Raw genomic sequence first — 17060 nt, forward strand, 5'->3', positions numbered from 1 at the left:
CATATCACCCCTCAGCTTTGCATAGTGGTTTAGCAACTTTGAGCTGATTGTTTAGGTTTTATTGCAACTTTAATGTTTTGGTTCACTCTTCGCTCTCATCAGTGTTGATTTCAGGCTCAGCAGGCTGCTGTTTTCAGTTTATAAACACGTCTACACGCAACCTGCCCAGCATCAAATAGCAGACAAAGTTTGCATTTAACAGCTAAACAGCGTCAAATCTTCCTCAGGAGTTGGTAGAGAGCAAAAAACCTGAAGAAGCTAAAATGAAAGTGAATACTGGACTTATTTTTAAGTTCATCATATTAACTCAAAAGGTAATATATATCAGTTTTGTGTTTACATCTTGTTTCTGCTGCCCCAAAGTTGTCAAATACATTAGTTGAAAGTGTACTATTATCGTCATTAAAAAGTAATATATGTAAGTGTTGTGTTTATAGCTTGTTTCTGTGGACTCAACGTTGTCAAAAACATTAATTAATGCATGTTTAAGCTTTTCAATACAACAGAGTATTAGGGTCACATTAAGGGGAAAAAATGAGAATGAAGTTTTTTACTTATTTTACATTTCGAAAATAAAGTGGAAGTGTCAAAAATCAAGTCGAAATGTTGAGATTAAAGTTTAATTTGTACTTATTTCTACTTTATTCTTTTTAAAAACTTCAAATTCAAGTTCAATCCAGCTTCATCCACTGGAGAATAAATAGGTGTTAATTTTAGTAATCTCCAACTTGAAAATCGCATTCTTATCTTATTTATGTCAACACAATCCTGCGTTGATTTGTTTACCACCCTCACTCGTGCTTTCACCTTGCTCTAGATTTATTGACCAACTAATTCGCCGTGGAGACAGGCAATCAGCTGGGCACTGGTACACCCGTGACCTCTGATGTCAAGTTGCTACAGCAGGATGCAGCAGCAGCATATTGATAACGGCCCACTGCTTGCAGGCGGAGCTGAAAAATCTATACTTCATCTTCAGCGCGTAATAGAAATGATAGTGTAAAGCCCCAAAATAGAACTTGTACACACAGGGGTCACTATGATTCAGCCCAGTACAGCAACACCACAAACTGCAGCCGCAAAATGAGGTGAATCAACACATCTTGAATGAAAACATCAAAAAAAAAAAAAAATGTTCTGTTCAAATTTACACATTTTAAGACGCCACATAATGTGGATTTCTCACTTAAATTCTGTGACTCTTTGTGACTCTTATTTTAATGATCTCCATAAGCACCACTGGTAACCAAAATCTTTGAAGCAAACACTTTCAACATTACAAGCAGCAGTCACAATCTCCTTTGTGACTTCATTTATGCTAAATCCGAGGCATGAAAAAGAAAGGTGGGAAAACCTTGAACTGCCGGGCGAAAAAAAAAAAAAAATTAAAACTCAAAGAGGGTATGATGAAATGGATACGATTATATAATTCTTCTGTTTAAAATAACCTTATCAGTTGCCTTTGATTGCATACATATTCACGATGATGATGAACTAGGCACCTGTATCAACAGCTTAGAAAAGAAAGTAGAACTAAACAATTACTCATTACATTTATTCATGTAGCTGACACTTTTATCCAAAGCGACTTACAATTGCTATTCATGTCAGAGGTTGCACGCATCTGAAGCAAATAGGGGTTACGTGTCTTGCTCAGGAACACGCAGTGGGAATTGAACCCTTGTCACCGACACCAAAGGCATGTGTCTAATCCTATTTTATTAATCGATTCAGTCATGCCGAGACGAAAATTGCAAAATATTCTCTGGTTCCATTTTCTCAAATGTGAGGTTTTGCAAATGTTCTTCATCATATATCATAGTAAACTGAATATTTGGGGTGTTTGGTAGGGGAAACAAGCAAGCAATTTGAAGATATCACCTTGGGCCCTGGAAAATTATAACGGGCAATTTTCACTATTTTCTGAGATTTTATAAACAAAACTATTCATCAATTAATCAAGGAAATAATCAGCGGTGTAATCAACGTTTAAAATATTATTAGTTGCAGCCATAATAGAAAGCAAACACTTCTACACAAGACAATAAAAATGTCTTCACGCCTTCACTAAAAAGACACTAAAAATGTTCCTGAAACAATATCACAATTGACAGAGCACACATCAGTCAATTGATTTCTTTGCATTGAATATACAGAATTCTTAAATTTCACACAAGGTTTTACTATCATGCAATAACCATAACCTCTTCTAATTTTCATCTTATCATCATTTACTCATTACTGAAAGTAAACTGACTTTATTATTTCATATGTCCAACATGGAGAGACATCCAGTTCATTAGCTGGTCAGTGGGTTTGTCCTCAGACTTTATACAAGTCCCACTTTCATGGTCTATTAAAGCTGAGAGAAGAGTTGAGCAGCATTGTCAACATTTACAGATTCTTTTGGTGGCGCTCTGACAACCTAAAAGACAAAAATAATAATAATTATTATTATTGTTATTATAAATGATATCAAGATAATTAAAATGTTGGATGATGAACAGGAGTTTTAAATGTTCACCTCTACCTGTGTTTGTTTCTTTGGTTCAGGAGCAACAGACTTCGAAACACTCTTAACGTCCCTCTGGACTTCTGTGAAGATTTGATTGAGGTTCTCCACCTTCTCATTTTTCACTGCATTGATCTGTGAAGCCACAAATTATGCTAGAGCAGGAGCAACAAAGACTACATACGAAAGAGAATACAAAATATATGTAAGAAAAAACAACAAAGAAGAGATCTTACGTGTTTGAGTGTTGTCGTGACAGGTTTCGCTTTGTTCTTGTGCTTCAAGTGCTTGTTTGCAACTTGAAAGACGTTCTTCTGTTTCTTCCCCTTTTGTTTATTCCTCGCCATGTTACCTGGGGAGAGAATGCCAGGGGAGACATTTAATTCCTATACCATAGCCTCTGTTTTCTCCTGTGTTTTTCATTAATTTACTTGGCTTCAAACTTACAACTGCTCTTAAGTGGTCGTTACTTTCCACGTTGATCACACATGTCCACTACTCTCTTTTAAAAATAAGCCGTTCCAGGTTCTCCACATGCCTCCTATACTCAGCGGCCACCTGATTAGCAACACCTCTGCTTATGCCGAAAGCTCACTCCTTCAGACAGTGAGTCATAGCACTTTAACACAGTCAAGAGGTTCAGACGATTTATGAATTCATTGAAGTGGCATTGAAGTGATTCTGAATGTGGTGTAATCTGAGGCCAAACATGCCAAACTCAGGCATTTCTGACCTCCTTCTAATTTCATGCCCAACAGTGTCTGGCTTTTTATTAAGAGTTGCACCATAAACAATAACAAACCCTCAGGGTGCGAACTACAGGGGAGCCAAGGAGGATAAGACATCAGCTCCCCTAAAAGCATGATTTGTGATATTTTGGAGGGTCTCTAACATATTGACAGCATTCTTTATTGCCATTAATTTATATATTTCTCTATCATCATGGATCCATGCCTAATCCATAGTGGGGCATCTTACCCCACTAGCTGGGAAAAATGCCTTTCTCCTAAAATTGACATTTGATTACATTCTAATTCATTTCTCAACTGTATGTATACATTTTACTTTATATTATGTTACCCTAAGCATGGCCATCTCCAAGATTAAAAAAAAAAACATAAAATATTATTTTATGTGTCAGCAAATAGACATTGAGCTTGGGGGGGGGGGGGGGGGGGGGGGGGGGGGGGGGGGGGGGGGGCGTCTTACCCCACTCCACCCTATGTACTTTATTTTAAACATGTGAAATGTAATGCAATATGCTTTACATACAAAGGAAATTCACATTCAACTTTATTGTCATTAAGCAGAGTTACACAGTACAGAGCTAATGAAATGCAGTTGGCCTACACATATAAAAAGCACAAGAGAGAGAAATCCTACAGTCAAGTGTGAAGACAGAAACTAGACAACCTAACAGTTTTTTTTAAAATAATGTCATGCACTGTGCATCAGTATCAAGTTTAATTTGGTCCTTATCACCCAGCCTTGAAATGTTGACGTCCACAGAGGACAAATTATGAGTCCTACTAATAGCTAGTAAATATCAAACAGCAAGCATTGCTGTTGGAAAAACATTTAAATGACTCTAGTGAAACATTAAGTCAACCAAAATAATTCACAAGCGTCCAAACGTTGTTGCCAGTAGCTGTCTGCGTGTGTCGCAGCTCTTATTTTCGTCTTATTCTGATGATGATGATTATTTTAACTAAACTGTAAAGTAATGACAGCAGGGATCGAACACATTGCGTACAAGGCTTACAGATTTAACAATGAAATATAGACAGACCTTTCAGAGGAGCGGAGAGTTGTTGTTGATATCCTCATGTGCTACAAACGTGCCTACGTGTGACTTCCTTCTACGTCATTTGCGTGCGTCTCGCCCGTCCCCTCTTAACTCCTCCTTCTCCTAAAAGGCTTCATGCTGGTCTCTTATTTTATCAGAGTTTACATTATTCGTTATGCCAACAACGTTTGTCGAAAGTAAACGTGGGATTTAACAAGGGAACAAACGGACACGTTTCACACGGAAACGTTTCAGTGGAAAGTTAGCTACCGAAAATGCCATTATTTTGAAAGATGACTTCATTGAAGAGATTTATGTGCTTCCTTTAATTTCCGGCGACACACACACACTATTCGCCTTTTGGTTTAACATTTTTGTTTTCTCGTTTAATAAAAATATGGTCTGTAAATCCTTCGTGCTGGATTCATACACATAAAAGCGAAATATACCCTGAATATTTTATGTTCTATGGGGGAAATGTGCGCCCAAATAAAATCATCCGAATAAAATGAAAACAGCACTTCCGTTTTGGAGGTGGGCCTTCAAAATAAAGGCACAAACTTTTTGATCTTGATTTTTAACACAAATAATGCGAAGAATTTTGGAAACACATTCTGCGCCATATTACCCAGAAAACTATGGTCAGTGATTCAGTGGTCAGTGAGTTTTGGAAGTTACCTCAATAAGTGGTGGAGGGGGAGATCATTTTGAAGTGTTTTTTATAGGACTGCAACTAATTAGGCCCATAATTATCTATTATGGATTTATCTACTGATTATTTTCTTGATTAATCAATTGATTGTTTGGTTTGTAAAAAATCTGAAATAGTGAGGAAATGCCTATCACAAGTTAGCCCAAAGAGGCGCATTCACAATGCTTGTTTTGTCCAATTAATAGTCCAAAATTATTATTATTTTTTAAATTCAAATAGCCTAATACAAAAAAAGGCAAATCCTCACATCTGAGCTGAAACCATGAAATGTTTTGGTATAAAAATTATCTGTGAATTGGCTAATAATTTCATCTGTACCTTAAATTTGTAGTAATAGTTACATTCCCGCCACTGAACATGACATTTTAAGCATTATAGGCCCTACTCCAAAATACTTTTTATGCAATGTTAACTTATTTGGATTAAGATGGACTTGTGTGTTTGTTATGGTTGTTTGCTTATCAAAGCTGCATGTTGGGAAAAGAAAAATCAAGAGATGCCCCAATCTACCGTGTACTTTCACCACAATGCTTGTAGTCTCATTGACCAACAGCAGGTGGCACCGTACTACCACCACATGTGTGTTCATTACAGGTGTCTGATTGTCTGACAGTCGCAGCTATCACTGTGCACTGAGCTGTCCTGCCACTACAACGTCAGTCATTTGGGCCTTTTCTACATCAGCAGACACTGATATTGCTTACTTTTCAAGCACCTCATGTGTAGGCTATGCCTGCTGCAGGACTGGTAGACAAATCAGCAGGCTTTCAGTTTTTGTTTTCTGTCTTGCTGAGTGCGCAAAAAAATAGCCAGATAACTCTCCAGTCTCCAAACTACGAAAGTGGTTTACGGGTTTTTCATTAAACACCTGTCAATGACTTTCTTGTAGGAAGTAGGCTAATAATTCATTTGATTGTTTTTTTTTATTTCGGTGATCCAAATTGAGGTCTCGTCAAAATTTCCTGAAACTCTGCAAATGCCCTTAAGCAAGAGTCCAGAGTGCAACTCCTAAGCGGAAAGAGATTTCCCCTTTGTTTTGGATCAAAATCCACTTAAGTAGAAGCTGAACAACCATTGTTACCACTGATGTCACATCGTTATTAAGATTAGGCTATGACCCATGTCTGCTAATATTTTCACACTCATCCCTTGTTCATTCAGAGACCTCCCTCGGCGATCCAAAGAGCAATCACTGTGATTATTGATATTTTATAATAACTTTTTAATAGCCTATGCCTATATGAGACCCAACCTTTTCACTTTTATTTTTTGCGTGTTGGCGTTCATATAATAATTTCAAAGAGATTATTTTTATAGGCTATGTCACAGCTGAAGCCACTTTCAGTTCGAAGGTGACACTAAGCTGCATTCTGTGGCGCAATTCTTTTACTTCCTGACATGAGTGGCAAATTAACCCGGTTAGCTGAAAGGTGAAAACGAACTCAGCACGTTGGTCGAGGAATATTATCCAGATCATACTATCTTGTCAGTGAAGACTTTATCACCATAGCAGCAGAGAGGGAGAGAGAGAGAGAACCTCATCGATCCACAGTGTTGCAACGTTACGGCGCATCTAAACTCCTCCCGGCCATTGACATCATGCGGCCAACAGCAGCCTGATCGACACGCCGCTTACAGAGGACCCTATATAAGCTCCGCAGCTGTCAGGTGGAGGACACTGGCTGCTTTGCGCTACTGGAGACTCGCTTTAGGGATTACTGCTCTACATACTCATAGATCCACACTGTAACGATGTCTCATGCTTGGGGATACGCACCAGACAACGGTGAGGCGCTCAACTGCACGTACATGCTATAATGTATGGGGTTGGCATTACTGAGAGGAACGTTAAAACCAGCCATACCAGCACTGCTGAATGAATGGAAGTACGGGTCACTGCAGAGATTTTATATCCTGCGCATGTGGGGGGTCTTTTTACGCGCGTTTTAAGCGCATCGCCATCCCCAAATGGCAAATCGTTTAACTAAAAACATATTTCAAAACAAACATTCTAATAGTCACCATTGTGTCATTCTGTCATTTTTAGGACCCGACAAATGGGCTGTTAACTTCCCTATTGCCAATGGACCCCGCCAGTCTCCCATTGACATCGTACCTGGGAAAGCATCATACGACGCGAACCTGAAGCCGCTCAAACTGAAGTACGACCCCGCAAACAGCCTTGACATCCTCAACAACGGACATTCCTTCCAAGTGACCTTCGTAGATGACACCGACAGCTCAAGTTAGTGTGCCACTAATATGCCATAAATACAGCCGCTCAGTGGCTCCTGCACGGTTTAATATCAACGCTCCAGAATATGATTAAGACATCTGAATGGTTGAAGCATTTGGTTCGTCTTAACCTGGAAAAACAAAGACATGATGATTTTCAGGATGCAGTATAACCTTCAAAATAGGGCATTCGGGTTCAATGCATATGGCTCCAGCGTAAAGACTATAGAACTCAAGCATGTGATCATTATTAATATTTATATGGATGCATGAGTCACGCGCTCCAGTAGCGCTTTACAGGGCTGTGAAAATAGTAATCAAACAGACGTTTGATTTTTTTTGGATTATTTTGGTGTTTGTTTTTTTCTAAGAACATGTATTAAAAAGGTGTAACATCCAAGTTGCAGCACAGTGGCATGCAAATACTAACTCAATTGGTAGCCTAATTTAACCCCTGGTAAACCTTCCCACGCCATCTCTTTTCTGCTGTTGTCAAAAGTGCAAAAACATAGGTTGCTCTGCAAACAACCTTGCTTGGTTAATCATTAATTTGCCAAACATGTGTGGAAATGATTATCAAAGACGCTTTATTATTTAGCCCCTTATAATATAATATGGAGATTGCATCAGATGTGTTTATTTAGTTTAATTGCATTTCCATTCCGAGGGGATTTTATTTCAGAATGAAACAATTGAACGTGCTTTTGTTTGTTGTTTGAGGATTAGTTGTCCTTTAGCTGATCTGATTTAGTATAATGAGCAATATGGTTACACAATCAACCCAATTACATCGAAAATTACAAGAGGACACACATCAAGAAGAAAAATCAAAAACACTTTTGCCGAGAATATAAGATAGATGAATTAGAGCCTCTTAAGTCTTCTTTGGTATTTCACTGCACTTATTTTACACGCTGCCTTTCTAAATAAAGGTCAGGCTTGTCATGGTCATACATCATGTCATGCATCATGTGTGTGCACAGTGGAAAAGATAAATATGGCTCATGCACCCTCAAGTTGCATCAAAACCAGTTCTGCACCAACTTATCATTTGAGGCAGACTATTAAGTTTATTACAAATAACCTTTTAGGGTTGGGCAGTGGTCTCTGTCTGTGTGTGTGTGTGTGTGTGTGTGTGTGTGTGTGTGTGTGTGTGTGTGTGTGTGTGTGTGTGTGCACCAGAAATAGAACAATGTACAGGATTATCTGCTACTGCTTCAACTACTTTGTATACTGTAAATAGATAGCCTACATTATGCAACATTGGAAGGAGGATTGATGTTAACAACACCTGGACGTCATTTCTGGCTGAAGTCTCATTTTGACCAGATCTTACACAACAGGAACTGAGTCTGCATCCATGAAATAGGAAGTGTGCCAGAGTATCACAAACGTGTACGTGACATGGTGTGTGTGTGCATACACTCGCATCTTATTCATCTTCTTAACCTGTTCTTTGTGTCTTATTCTGCTCAAAAAATTTCTTCCAAATAGGTTGTTCCTTTTGTCTTTTTATAACAGCGTTGCACAGTCTGACTGCAGCACTGCCCACATTCAGTGTGGGATGAACTAATGGGAGATGTGTTTTTGTTCTGCAGCTCTGAGAGACGGACCGATCTCAGGGATCTACAGACTCAAGCAGTTTCATTTCCACTGGGGAGCTTCTGATGACAAGGGCTCTGAACACACTGTGGCTGGGAAGAAGTATCCTGCTGAGGTAAGGATGCTCTGAGCCATTATGGTGATTATTATATACTGAGATAGACAGATTGGGGTTGGCATGCAGTAACAAGAAGAAAAGGGCAGATTGGAGTTTTTATTTTTTGTTTGTATTGTAGGTTGTTAACTTTGCTCAAGAGCAAAGCTGATATGAGGAAACAAATAAGCTCATTGGTTGGGTAAAACAATAGTGGGTGGTGAAAAGTCATTCTTTGATTGTCAGATTACAGTTAGGCCCAAGCAGAGAACTCATTTTATTCAAGTCTGATAACTTCCACTTAAAAAAGATTTTTTTGCTTGTTATCTCTCGTTTTTTTTGCTTGAATTCCAACTCACCCCATAAGGCCATTAAACCTCAGAGAATATTTGTAGATTATAGACCTCCAAATTTGTAAGCAAATGTGTGAGGTTATTCTCTTTCGTTTTTGTGACACATTTGTTTAAAAAATGTTTCCCAAATAATGAGTAAAATGATTGTCTTATAACGTTACGTTATTATACACACACCTGTTTTGATCAAAAAGCATTTTAGAAGCAAAATAAACTTACATCTCAACAAAAGCCATCTGCTTTTCAGTTCAATATCTACTGTTAAAAAGAAACTCATTGTTTTCTTTATGTAAATGAATTGTACTAAAGCTACCAGATTTCTAAAAACTGAACATATGAATAAGATTACTTTTAAAGGCTTTTGCTTTTTAATTTATCTGTTTCATTCATTCCCAGCTCCATCTGGTGCACTGGAACACCAAATATGCTAATTTTGGTGAGGCCGCTAGCAAGCCTGACGGGCTCGCTGTTGTTGGAGTATTCCTGCAGGTCAGTGGCAACAGCTTAAGCATTTTGTTCAATATCACAGCAATCAGCATAACACACTGTATGCTTTTGCTTTCATTCAACATAATGCATAGTTACTGCAAGCTGGTGATCATATAATTAACCTTCAACATTGTGTTGTTTTTACAGATTGGTGGTGACAATGCCAGTCTCCAGAAGGTTCTTGACGCCCTTAATGCCATCAAGGCCAAAGTGGGTTTCTATAAAAATCATATTCTCTTCCATTTAATGACTTATGATGAGGTGTTTGACTAACTTGTTCTTCTTTTTCTGGTATTTTCTTTATTGGTTTCAGGGCAAGCAGACCTCTTTCACTGGCTTTGACCCCACTACCTTGCTCCCTAGTTGCCTAGACTACTGGACATATGATGGCTCTCTGACCACACCCCCTCTGTTGGAGAGCGTTACCTGGATTGTCTGTAAAGAGCCAATCAGTGTCAGCTCTAAGCAGGTATGGCTGCTCACAGAGCCCATTCAGGCGTAGCAGTGGCTGTGTGCCCACGGTCTAGAATAGCCCTGTCTGCAAATCCTCTCTTACTCTACGGTCTAAATCAAGGGCTTAATTGTTCAGATAAGCTGTGCGGCTGAAATGAGAAGAAGAAACCTCTGTAATGGGAAGAAAGGCATTACAGCAGCCTATTTCACTTTCAAAATAAAAAAAAACCGTTACAACGACTGTTGGCCAACCAAGAGAACAGAGTCATTATGATGTGGCTTTACCACAATATTTCTAAGTCAACAGGAAATGTTCGTCCCACATCACATTCTGTAGGTGAAGAGAGGTATAGTCTCAGTGAATGGGTGATTTCATCCCTAACTGCATCAACACAGAAAACATTATACCTGCATTTGAAGTATTTACTTCTGAAATTACACCTAATCCTACCACTTGAATGGATATTTGTCTCCTAACCACCCATTAATCTAAACTTACAACACCCCCTAGGCGGGTTTGTCCTTGTGGTTGGAGTCTTTAGGCCGTGTGAAAATTAACACTGCCTGGTTAAATGTTTATTTCATGGTGCCAAGTATGTGTCTCAAGGGTAAACTTGTGAGACATGTGGACATAACCTTTAGACTTAGTGCCATATAAGGCTGATCAAGCAGTTAATGACATAAATCTGAAAAAAAAAAGTTATATTTGTCATTAGTTAATGTTTTGTAATCAGCTAACAGTGAATAGTAACTCACAGTGTACATTATACTCAGACACCATACTGTTGCCACTGACTTGCTTTTCTTGCCCTGGCTGACTTAAAGAAATATTTAGAAAAGTTAGATGAAAAGATACATCAGTTATTGTGAAGCTAACACAAGCAGCAAGTTAGCTTAATTTAGCATAAAGACCAGTAACAGGAAATAGAAAAAAATCTAAGAAGTATAGTAGTCCGGCACATAACCCCCCATAAAACCTTCTACGTAGCAGATTTTATTTTACTCCACTACTTTGCTGAGAAGAGATTTTTTATACTACACACATTCAGCATTTTTGAATACTGGACGTTTTTTTACACTGTGGTGTTACCAGCCTGGTCTCATCCCAAGGTCATCAAATACCGACATTTTGTCAAACCACTTGGCGTCACATACAGTTGCACAAGATACCCTTTAGTATCTGTATGACACAAACCAGGCTTCCAGAAATCCTTTAGGAAATCAGGTGACATAGTATATAGACAAACAAGGAAGGAAAATAATAGCCTCTGAAACCAGGGGCATGACACAGCGGCGTCGGTATTTGACAACCAAGGAGGATAACATGTTGGAATCAATAGACGGCCGGCTCCTGGCAAGAAAGTGAATAAACAAATTTCCCAAAATGTCCTTTACTATTCCTTTAAGCATCAACAATACCACTGCTAAGCCTAATTCCCCATTACAAGGCTCTGAATTCAAGTCAGTGAGACAGTGCTGAGTCTAGTGATGTGTTTTGTGAGTGACAGTCACAGGAGGTCAGCAGGAACAACTAACGCCACCGTCTTCTCCCTTTTCACAGATGGCCAAATTCCGCAGCCTGCTCTTCTCAGCTGAGGGTGAGACCGAGTGCTGCATGGTGGACAACTACCGCCCTCCCCAACCCCTTAAGGGTCGCTCTGTCCGTGCTTCCTTCAAGTAATACCCCCTCCCCCCTCGTGTCGCTGTTGCCCCCACCCCCACCCCCCCACCCATTAGTCAGACACCCCAAGTTGCTTCTCTAGCAGTGAGCCATAAAGCACACATATCTCATATTTAAAGAAATTTAATTCCTGTGACCCATTGCTTTTAACTACATGACCATCTGCACACACAGACACACAGGAGACACACAATCTCTCTGCCAGCCTGTCTGTAATCTCTGACTGACTGCCAGCCTCTGCATCACAGCAGCTTAATGAAACGCTGCAGCCGCCTTCGTTGCAACTGAATGACTCAGAAAATCCCCCTCTGGCACATACACACAAACAACATAACACGAACGGTCTTATGTGGACACGGTGCCTATAGGCAGTGACCTGCTTATTGATTTAAATTTAGTATAGCGCAACACAGGACCTGAGGGCAGACCACTGCTAGCATTAGCTACTGAACATCATGACATTGGCTCATCTCTCTGTTTTTACAGCCTAATCTTCAAATCATTCATGTGTTTGTCATCCCGTGTGGTGTCTTTATTATTATGGATTATGTCTAGCTTTTGTTTGACAGCTTATGCAATATAAATCTTAAGTGATTCCTAAATAATCTTTTGTAAGCAGAAGGTCATCCTGATTTTTGATGCCCTGACAATACAGCAATAGAGAGGAATGATCCTCCTTTTTAAAATGCAATGTAATGTGTAGAGAAAATCCCTGCCTGTGTTGTTTTGAAACCTCATTGTGTTGAGTGCTAAAGCTTAAAACGCACAATTGCCTTGTGGGCAATGATAGAGTGGCTAATGCACAAAGGCAAGGAAGAAATTACCCTGCCAAGGAAGCCAACGAAGAATCTGCCAACAGATGAGATTATAATGTCACACTGGTGTCCCGAAGACCTCTGGTTTTAACTCCTATATGCACTTCTGAAGCAATAGAGAAGCTTGATAAAAGCAATTTATTTCCAGAAAGATTGTTATAAACATAATGCAAAACGCCTTATGCCAAGCATTATTAGGGCCAACCCATGAGTATGTGTTGTTTCATTCTATTTTGGAAGTGGACATTTAACTAGTTCAATAAATATATTTTATGACTTACAAGTGTCAAGTGTTTTATTTGTTTTGCTTTTTTCTATACAATTCAGCACATTTTCCATATCAGTTGCTAGTGATGGTGTTGTTTTTTTGTTTATTGAGATCTATATGTTATTTAAGTCCATTCGACTTTTAAGTCTTCTGTGGCTTGCACGTTATCAGCTGTTGTTGTAAATTCTCCTTAGTGACTAAATTTTAACCTGTCAACACCTGAAACCCAACAGTATCAGAATGACACAATTCCAAATGGCATGCTGGTGAAAAAAGAACGTGTAACTTGATTGATTTTCTAAATATTTTCACTTCTCCCATTTTGATGGTTTGGGTATTTCACTGGAAATGCCCTTGCATTTTAGCACATTGTGGTTTCATCACATGGTGTTAACAAATCATCTGCACCATTTTCTATGCTGACTGATACTACATACTACATACTAGCCTATCTGGTACCTTTAAACTTCACCATAAATAAAGTCAAATTTCCTGGAAGTGCATGTTGTCATTGATTAAATTAGACTTTATCAAGCTTCCTATGCACCTTTGCAGACAGCCACAGCAATGTATGTGGCGGTGACTGTGCAGTGTGCAGTGTGCGGTGGTGGAGGACGATTCTTGCACTGAGTTAGATAAGAAGACTAATACTGCTCTCAAGTCAAAATATGAAGCTGCAGCCAAGAGACGGTTAGCTTAGCCTAGCATAAAGACTGGAGGCATCTTACGTGGCTCTGTCACAAACTTACCAGCGCATCTAAAAATCACAAATTAGCATGTAAAATCTTGATTGATTAAGACATAAATTAATTAAGGGATAAAAATGAGAAGCGAATATGTTTACGATGTGTAGCTATGTAAGAAACAGTAACTTTACTTGTTAGATTTTGTAAGTACTTGTCAAGAATAAAATGTTAACTCCCTGTAGTCCAAAGTACTGCACCCTCAGCATTAGGGAACGTGTATTTTCCTACATTGGAGTGGAGCTGCTACCTAATCCCATAGATATGTTTTATTGAGTTTAGAGACTGAGACAGGGTTAAGTGGGCGAAAAAACCTTCCAGAAAAGCCCACATCATATCCTAATGATATTTTTGCTTATAAGCTATTAAGAATTATTACTGCCAACACCAATCAGATGGTGGGCGATGTTTGATGATCTCCTGTCATCATGCGTGGGCAAGAAACGGCATCTTCTTGCCCACACATGATGACATCTCAGTGTACTCAAGATTTTAATCAGCAGTGGCATTTCACCCTCTGTGAAATGTGAGCAACACTTGACTTCTCACCTCTCTATAAACCCCTGACAGGAAGATGAGACAGATTTTAATCAACAGAGCTTTTCTACATCCTCTGCTTGAGGGTGGGTGTTACCTAGGTTTTTTTTGCTGGCCTTGAGGCTCTGTGGAGAAATGTGGGTTATGTGTAGTAAAAGTTGGCTTGACCACACAGAGCTCTGAATAGAGCTGGACTTGTCCCCAGGGTGTCCTCAGCCCCCACAATGTAGCATGTGTGTGCAAAATATCAATACAACTGAGAGCTATCGACTGCTGAAATGTCTGTCTGACTACCCCAGTCAGAATCAATAACGGATTGAATAATTAAAAAAAAACTCTTCAACACACACATCTCTAGCGGTGGCATTGGGAAAAGTTTTATAACCAGTCACCCACAAAGGTCAGCTATTTTGGTGGCAGTAGTAGATACACGGGAGAGAAAACGAGGCAGTCATGTCTGGATTCCTTTTGTGGTCAAACCTGTTATCCCATGTATAAACGATGAGCATCAGTTTGTTTTGTTATGTCAGAGCTTATGCCAATCAGATGTAGCCAATAGTTTAGCAAACAGTCTATTGTTTTGGATGACCTTTTCTGCACAAAGTAACTGAACTAAAGGTGTGAAGAAAAGGGCCTTTTATCATCCTCCTGCTGGACTGTGAAAAAACACAGGCAGTGAACACCTGTATTGCCATTTCAGGAAAGATTCCTTTCCACCGTCTTGTTACTTCACCAGTGCTGCCTTTGTGTTGCATGTTTTCGTCTCACTTGGTGTTGTGACAGCTGGGCGAGAGGAAAGACCCTGCTGGGTGCCATCATGTAACACAGATGTGGCCACGCTTATTTGTATGTTTCATATCCCACGCATGCCGTCATAAACTGATGAGAACATAACCCAAGGCCTGGTCGTAGTCTGCAGCAGCGACTATCAAGGTCAGAAACGTCAATGTCATAACAGATTTATATTAGCTACACTGGGCTGAGCCCAACACGAAATGCATGAGATGGTGATGGGGTATTGATGTTTAAATGGATTTTATTGATCATATAAAGTGAGGGCAGACAAATCAGGGCTAATTTTTTATGGTCAGCATATAACAAGAGATATGACACACCATGGTCAACATGACATACGATTTTCTCTCCCAGGCTTCTCACCAGTGGTGTGGCTTGTAGCAAGCGTGTTATTTTAATTATTGGGAAGAGAGAGTGAAGGAGTCCAGAGGAGAAGGCCATCTAAATGTACACCACTGTGGTATAAAGTCAATAGAGCTGATGATGCACTTCTGTGTGATCTACAACCATTAGGAAATAACCGTCTATTCACCTTCTACTCAGGGACAGTTGCGTCCGAGTTCACAGTGGAAGTGATGCATCAGCCTACTGTAAAGATGCAGTGTTGTTTAATCTCATTGAGTCAATACTTCTTATGTATCTGTGACCCAGAGAAGAGTAAATGAAACAAACATTTACGGATAGTAATAAAATAATTATTTATTAGAGGATCTAGTAGCTATTCCTGAGTTATCAGCAAATGGAGTTTGCCCCATTGTTAAAGAAATGTTATGGTAGATGTTCTTTAAGGACTCCTCGTCCATGTAAGACAACAACAGATACTAAATGGACCTTGTGGGGAGATTGTTTTCTCGCCTGCCAGGGTCATTAATTAACTTTAAAACTCATTTTCTTGTCTATATTGAGTCTGGTATCCCTTCAGGACAGGATGATAAACATTACACAATTGGTATTGATGTGGTTTTATGTTCTCACAGTAGAGGTAATTTCAAAAAGCTTCTGATCAGGAAGTGAATTTGTAATTAACACTCCTGATAATTTGTCTCCCTTGCAAATATTCCATTACATGAAGGGTCTAGTTTATACCTTTTGTACAACAATAGCTGTCACCACTTGAGGTTGTATTATGTATGGTTTCAAGTGCTGCAGGGGCACACTTGGCTTGGTCAACTTGCAACAAGTCCTCCAAATTAAATGATAAATATATCAAGTTTGCCAACACTATCTTGAACGACACAAAGCATTTTCTGATTTGGCGCCCCTACAACCAGTGAAGGTGTCTGGTAGGAAGGATTTCTGGTAGGACTGTGTGTTTTTGAAGGTAATTTATGTATGTGGGTCACGTGGTGTTTATCGATCATTTCTTGTTAATGAGGGCATGTGACAGAACATAATCAAGGAGGTTTTTGTGTGTTCTTAATCAGGGTTCGAGTTTAATCTGAGCTTTGTGGGGGTCTCTAATATACTACCTAACGTTACCGGGGGGTAGAGAGAGAGAGAGATCATTGCTTATTACGTGATTCAACATTTCCCTCTCTCACACACACACGGCAACACACAAACACAGACACAGCAGTCCACTACTTGCCCCAGATGTCTGTGATATTGCAACTGAGTGTAGGCCTACTCACACTAGGCAATCCGTTAAGTTTCAATCGCATGAAAAATGCCATTAAAGACTATTGCTCAAGGAGAGACCGCAATTCAGCCCTTTATGGTAATATTACAGTGTTATTATTTTGCGCACTGCTTATCGCCGGCACACAGTAGCAAGCATATTATCATTTGTAGAAAAAAGTGTGTTCATTTAAGTCTGTTTATCTTGATTAATGTAAATAATTATAGGTACTAATTACAATGAAAAATACATTATTTGTGATTCAATATAATGGTTGTTGATAAATGAATTGGAGACCCCCACAGATGCATGATTTTACTGCTTCCATGGGGGCTCAGACCCTCCTTATGGGAGTTGAGCTCCCACT

General features: G+C 39.3%; 2 protein-coding genes across 2 annotated transcripts; one reads left to right on the forward strand and one right to left on the reverse strand.

Moving 5' to 3' along the window:
• Nucleotides 1–2242: 2242 nt before the first annotated feature.
• Nucleotides 2243–4442, reverse strand: rbis (ribosomal biogenesis factor). Its single transcript, XM_046048898.1, has 4 exons — nt 4302–4442; nt 2749–2864; nt 2531–2647; nt 2243–2425 (listed from the first exon to the last, which is right to left on the reverse strand). The coding sequence occupies exons 2-4, from the start codon at nt 2857–2859 to the stop codon at nt 2357–2359; spliced, it is 297 nt and encodes a 98-aa protein (XP_045904854.1). The 5' UTR covers nt 2860–2864; nt 4302–4442; the 3' UTR covers nt 2243–2356.
• Nucleotides 4443–6412: 1970 nt separating this feature from the next.
• On the forward strand, nt 6413–13012 carry LOC123984478 (carbonic anhydrase 1). Its single transcript, XM_046071427.1, has 7 exons — nt 6413–6796; nt 7058–7255; nt 8844–8962; nt 9691–9783; nt 9931–9993; nt 10097–10252; nt 11798–13012. The coding sequence occupies exons 1-7, from the start codon at nt 6763–6765 to the stop codon at nt 11915–11917; spliced, it is 783 nt and encodes a 260-aa protein (XP_045927383.1). The 5' UTR covers nt 6413–6762; the 3' UTR covers nt 11918–13012.
• The last annotated feature ends 4048 nt before the right edge of the window (nt 13013–17060 follow it).

The sequence above is a fragment of the Micropterus dolomieu genome, linkage group LG01 (genome assembly GCF_021292245.1).
Source record: "Micropterus dolomieu isolate WLL.071019.BEF.003 ecotype Adirondacks linkage group LG01, ASM2129224v1, whole genome shotgun sequence".
Lineage (NCBI taxonomy): Eukaryota > Metazoa > Chordata > Actinopteri > Centrarchiformes > Centrarchidae > Micropterus > Micropterus dolomieu.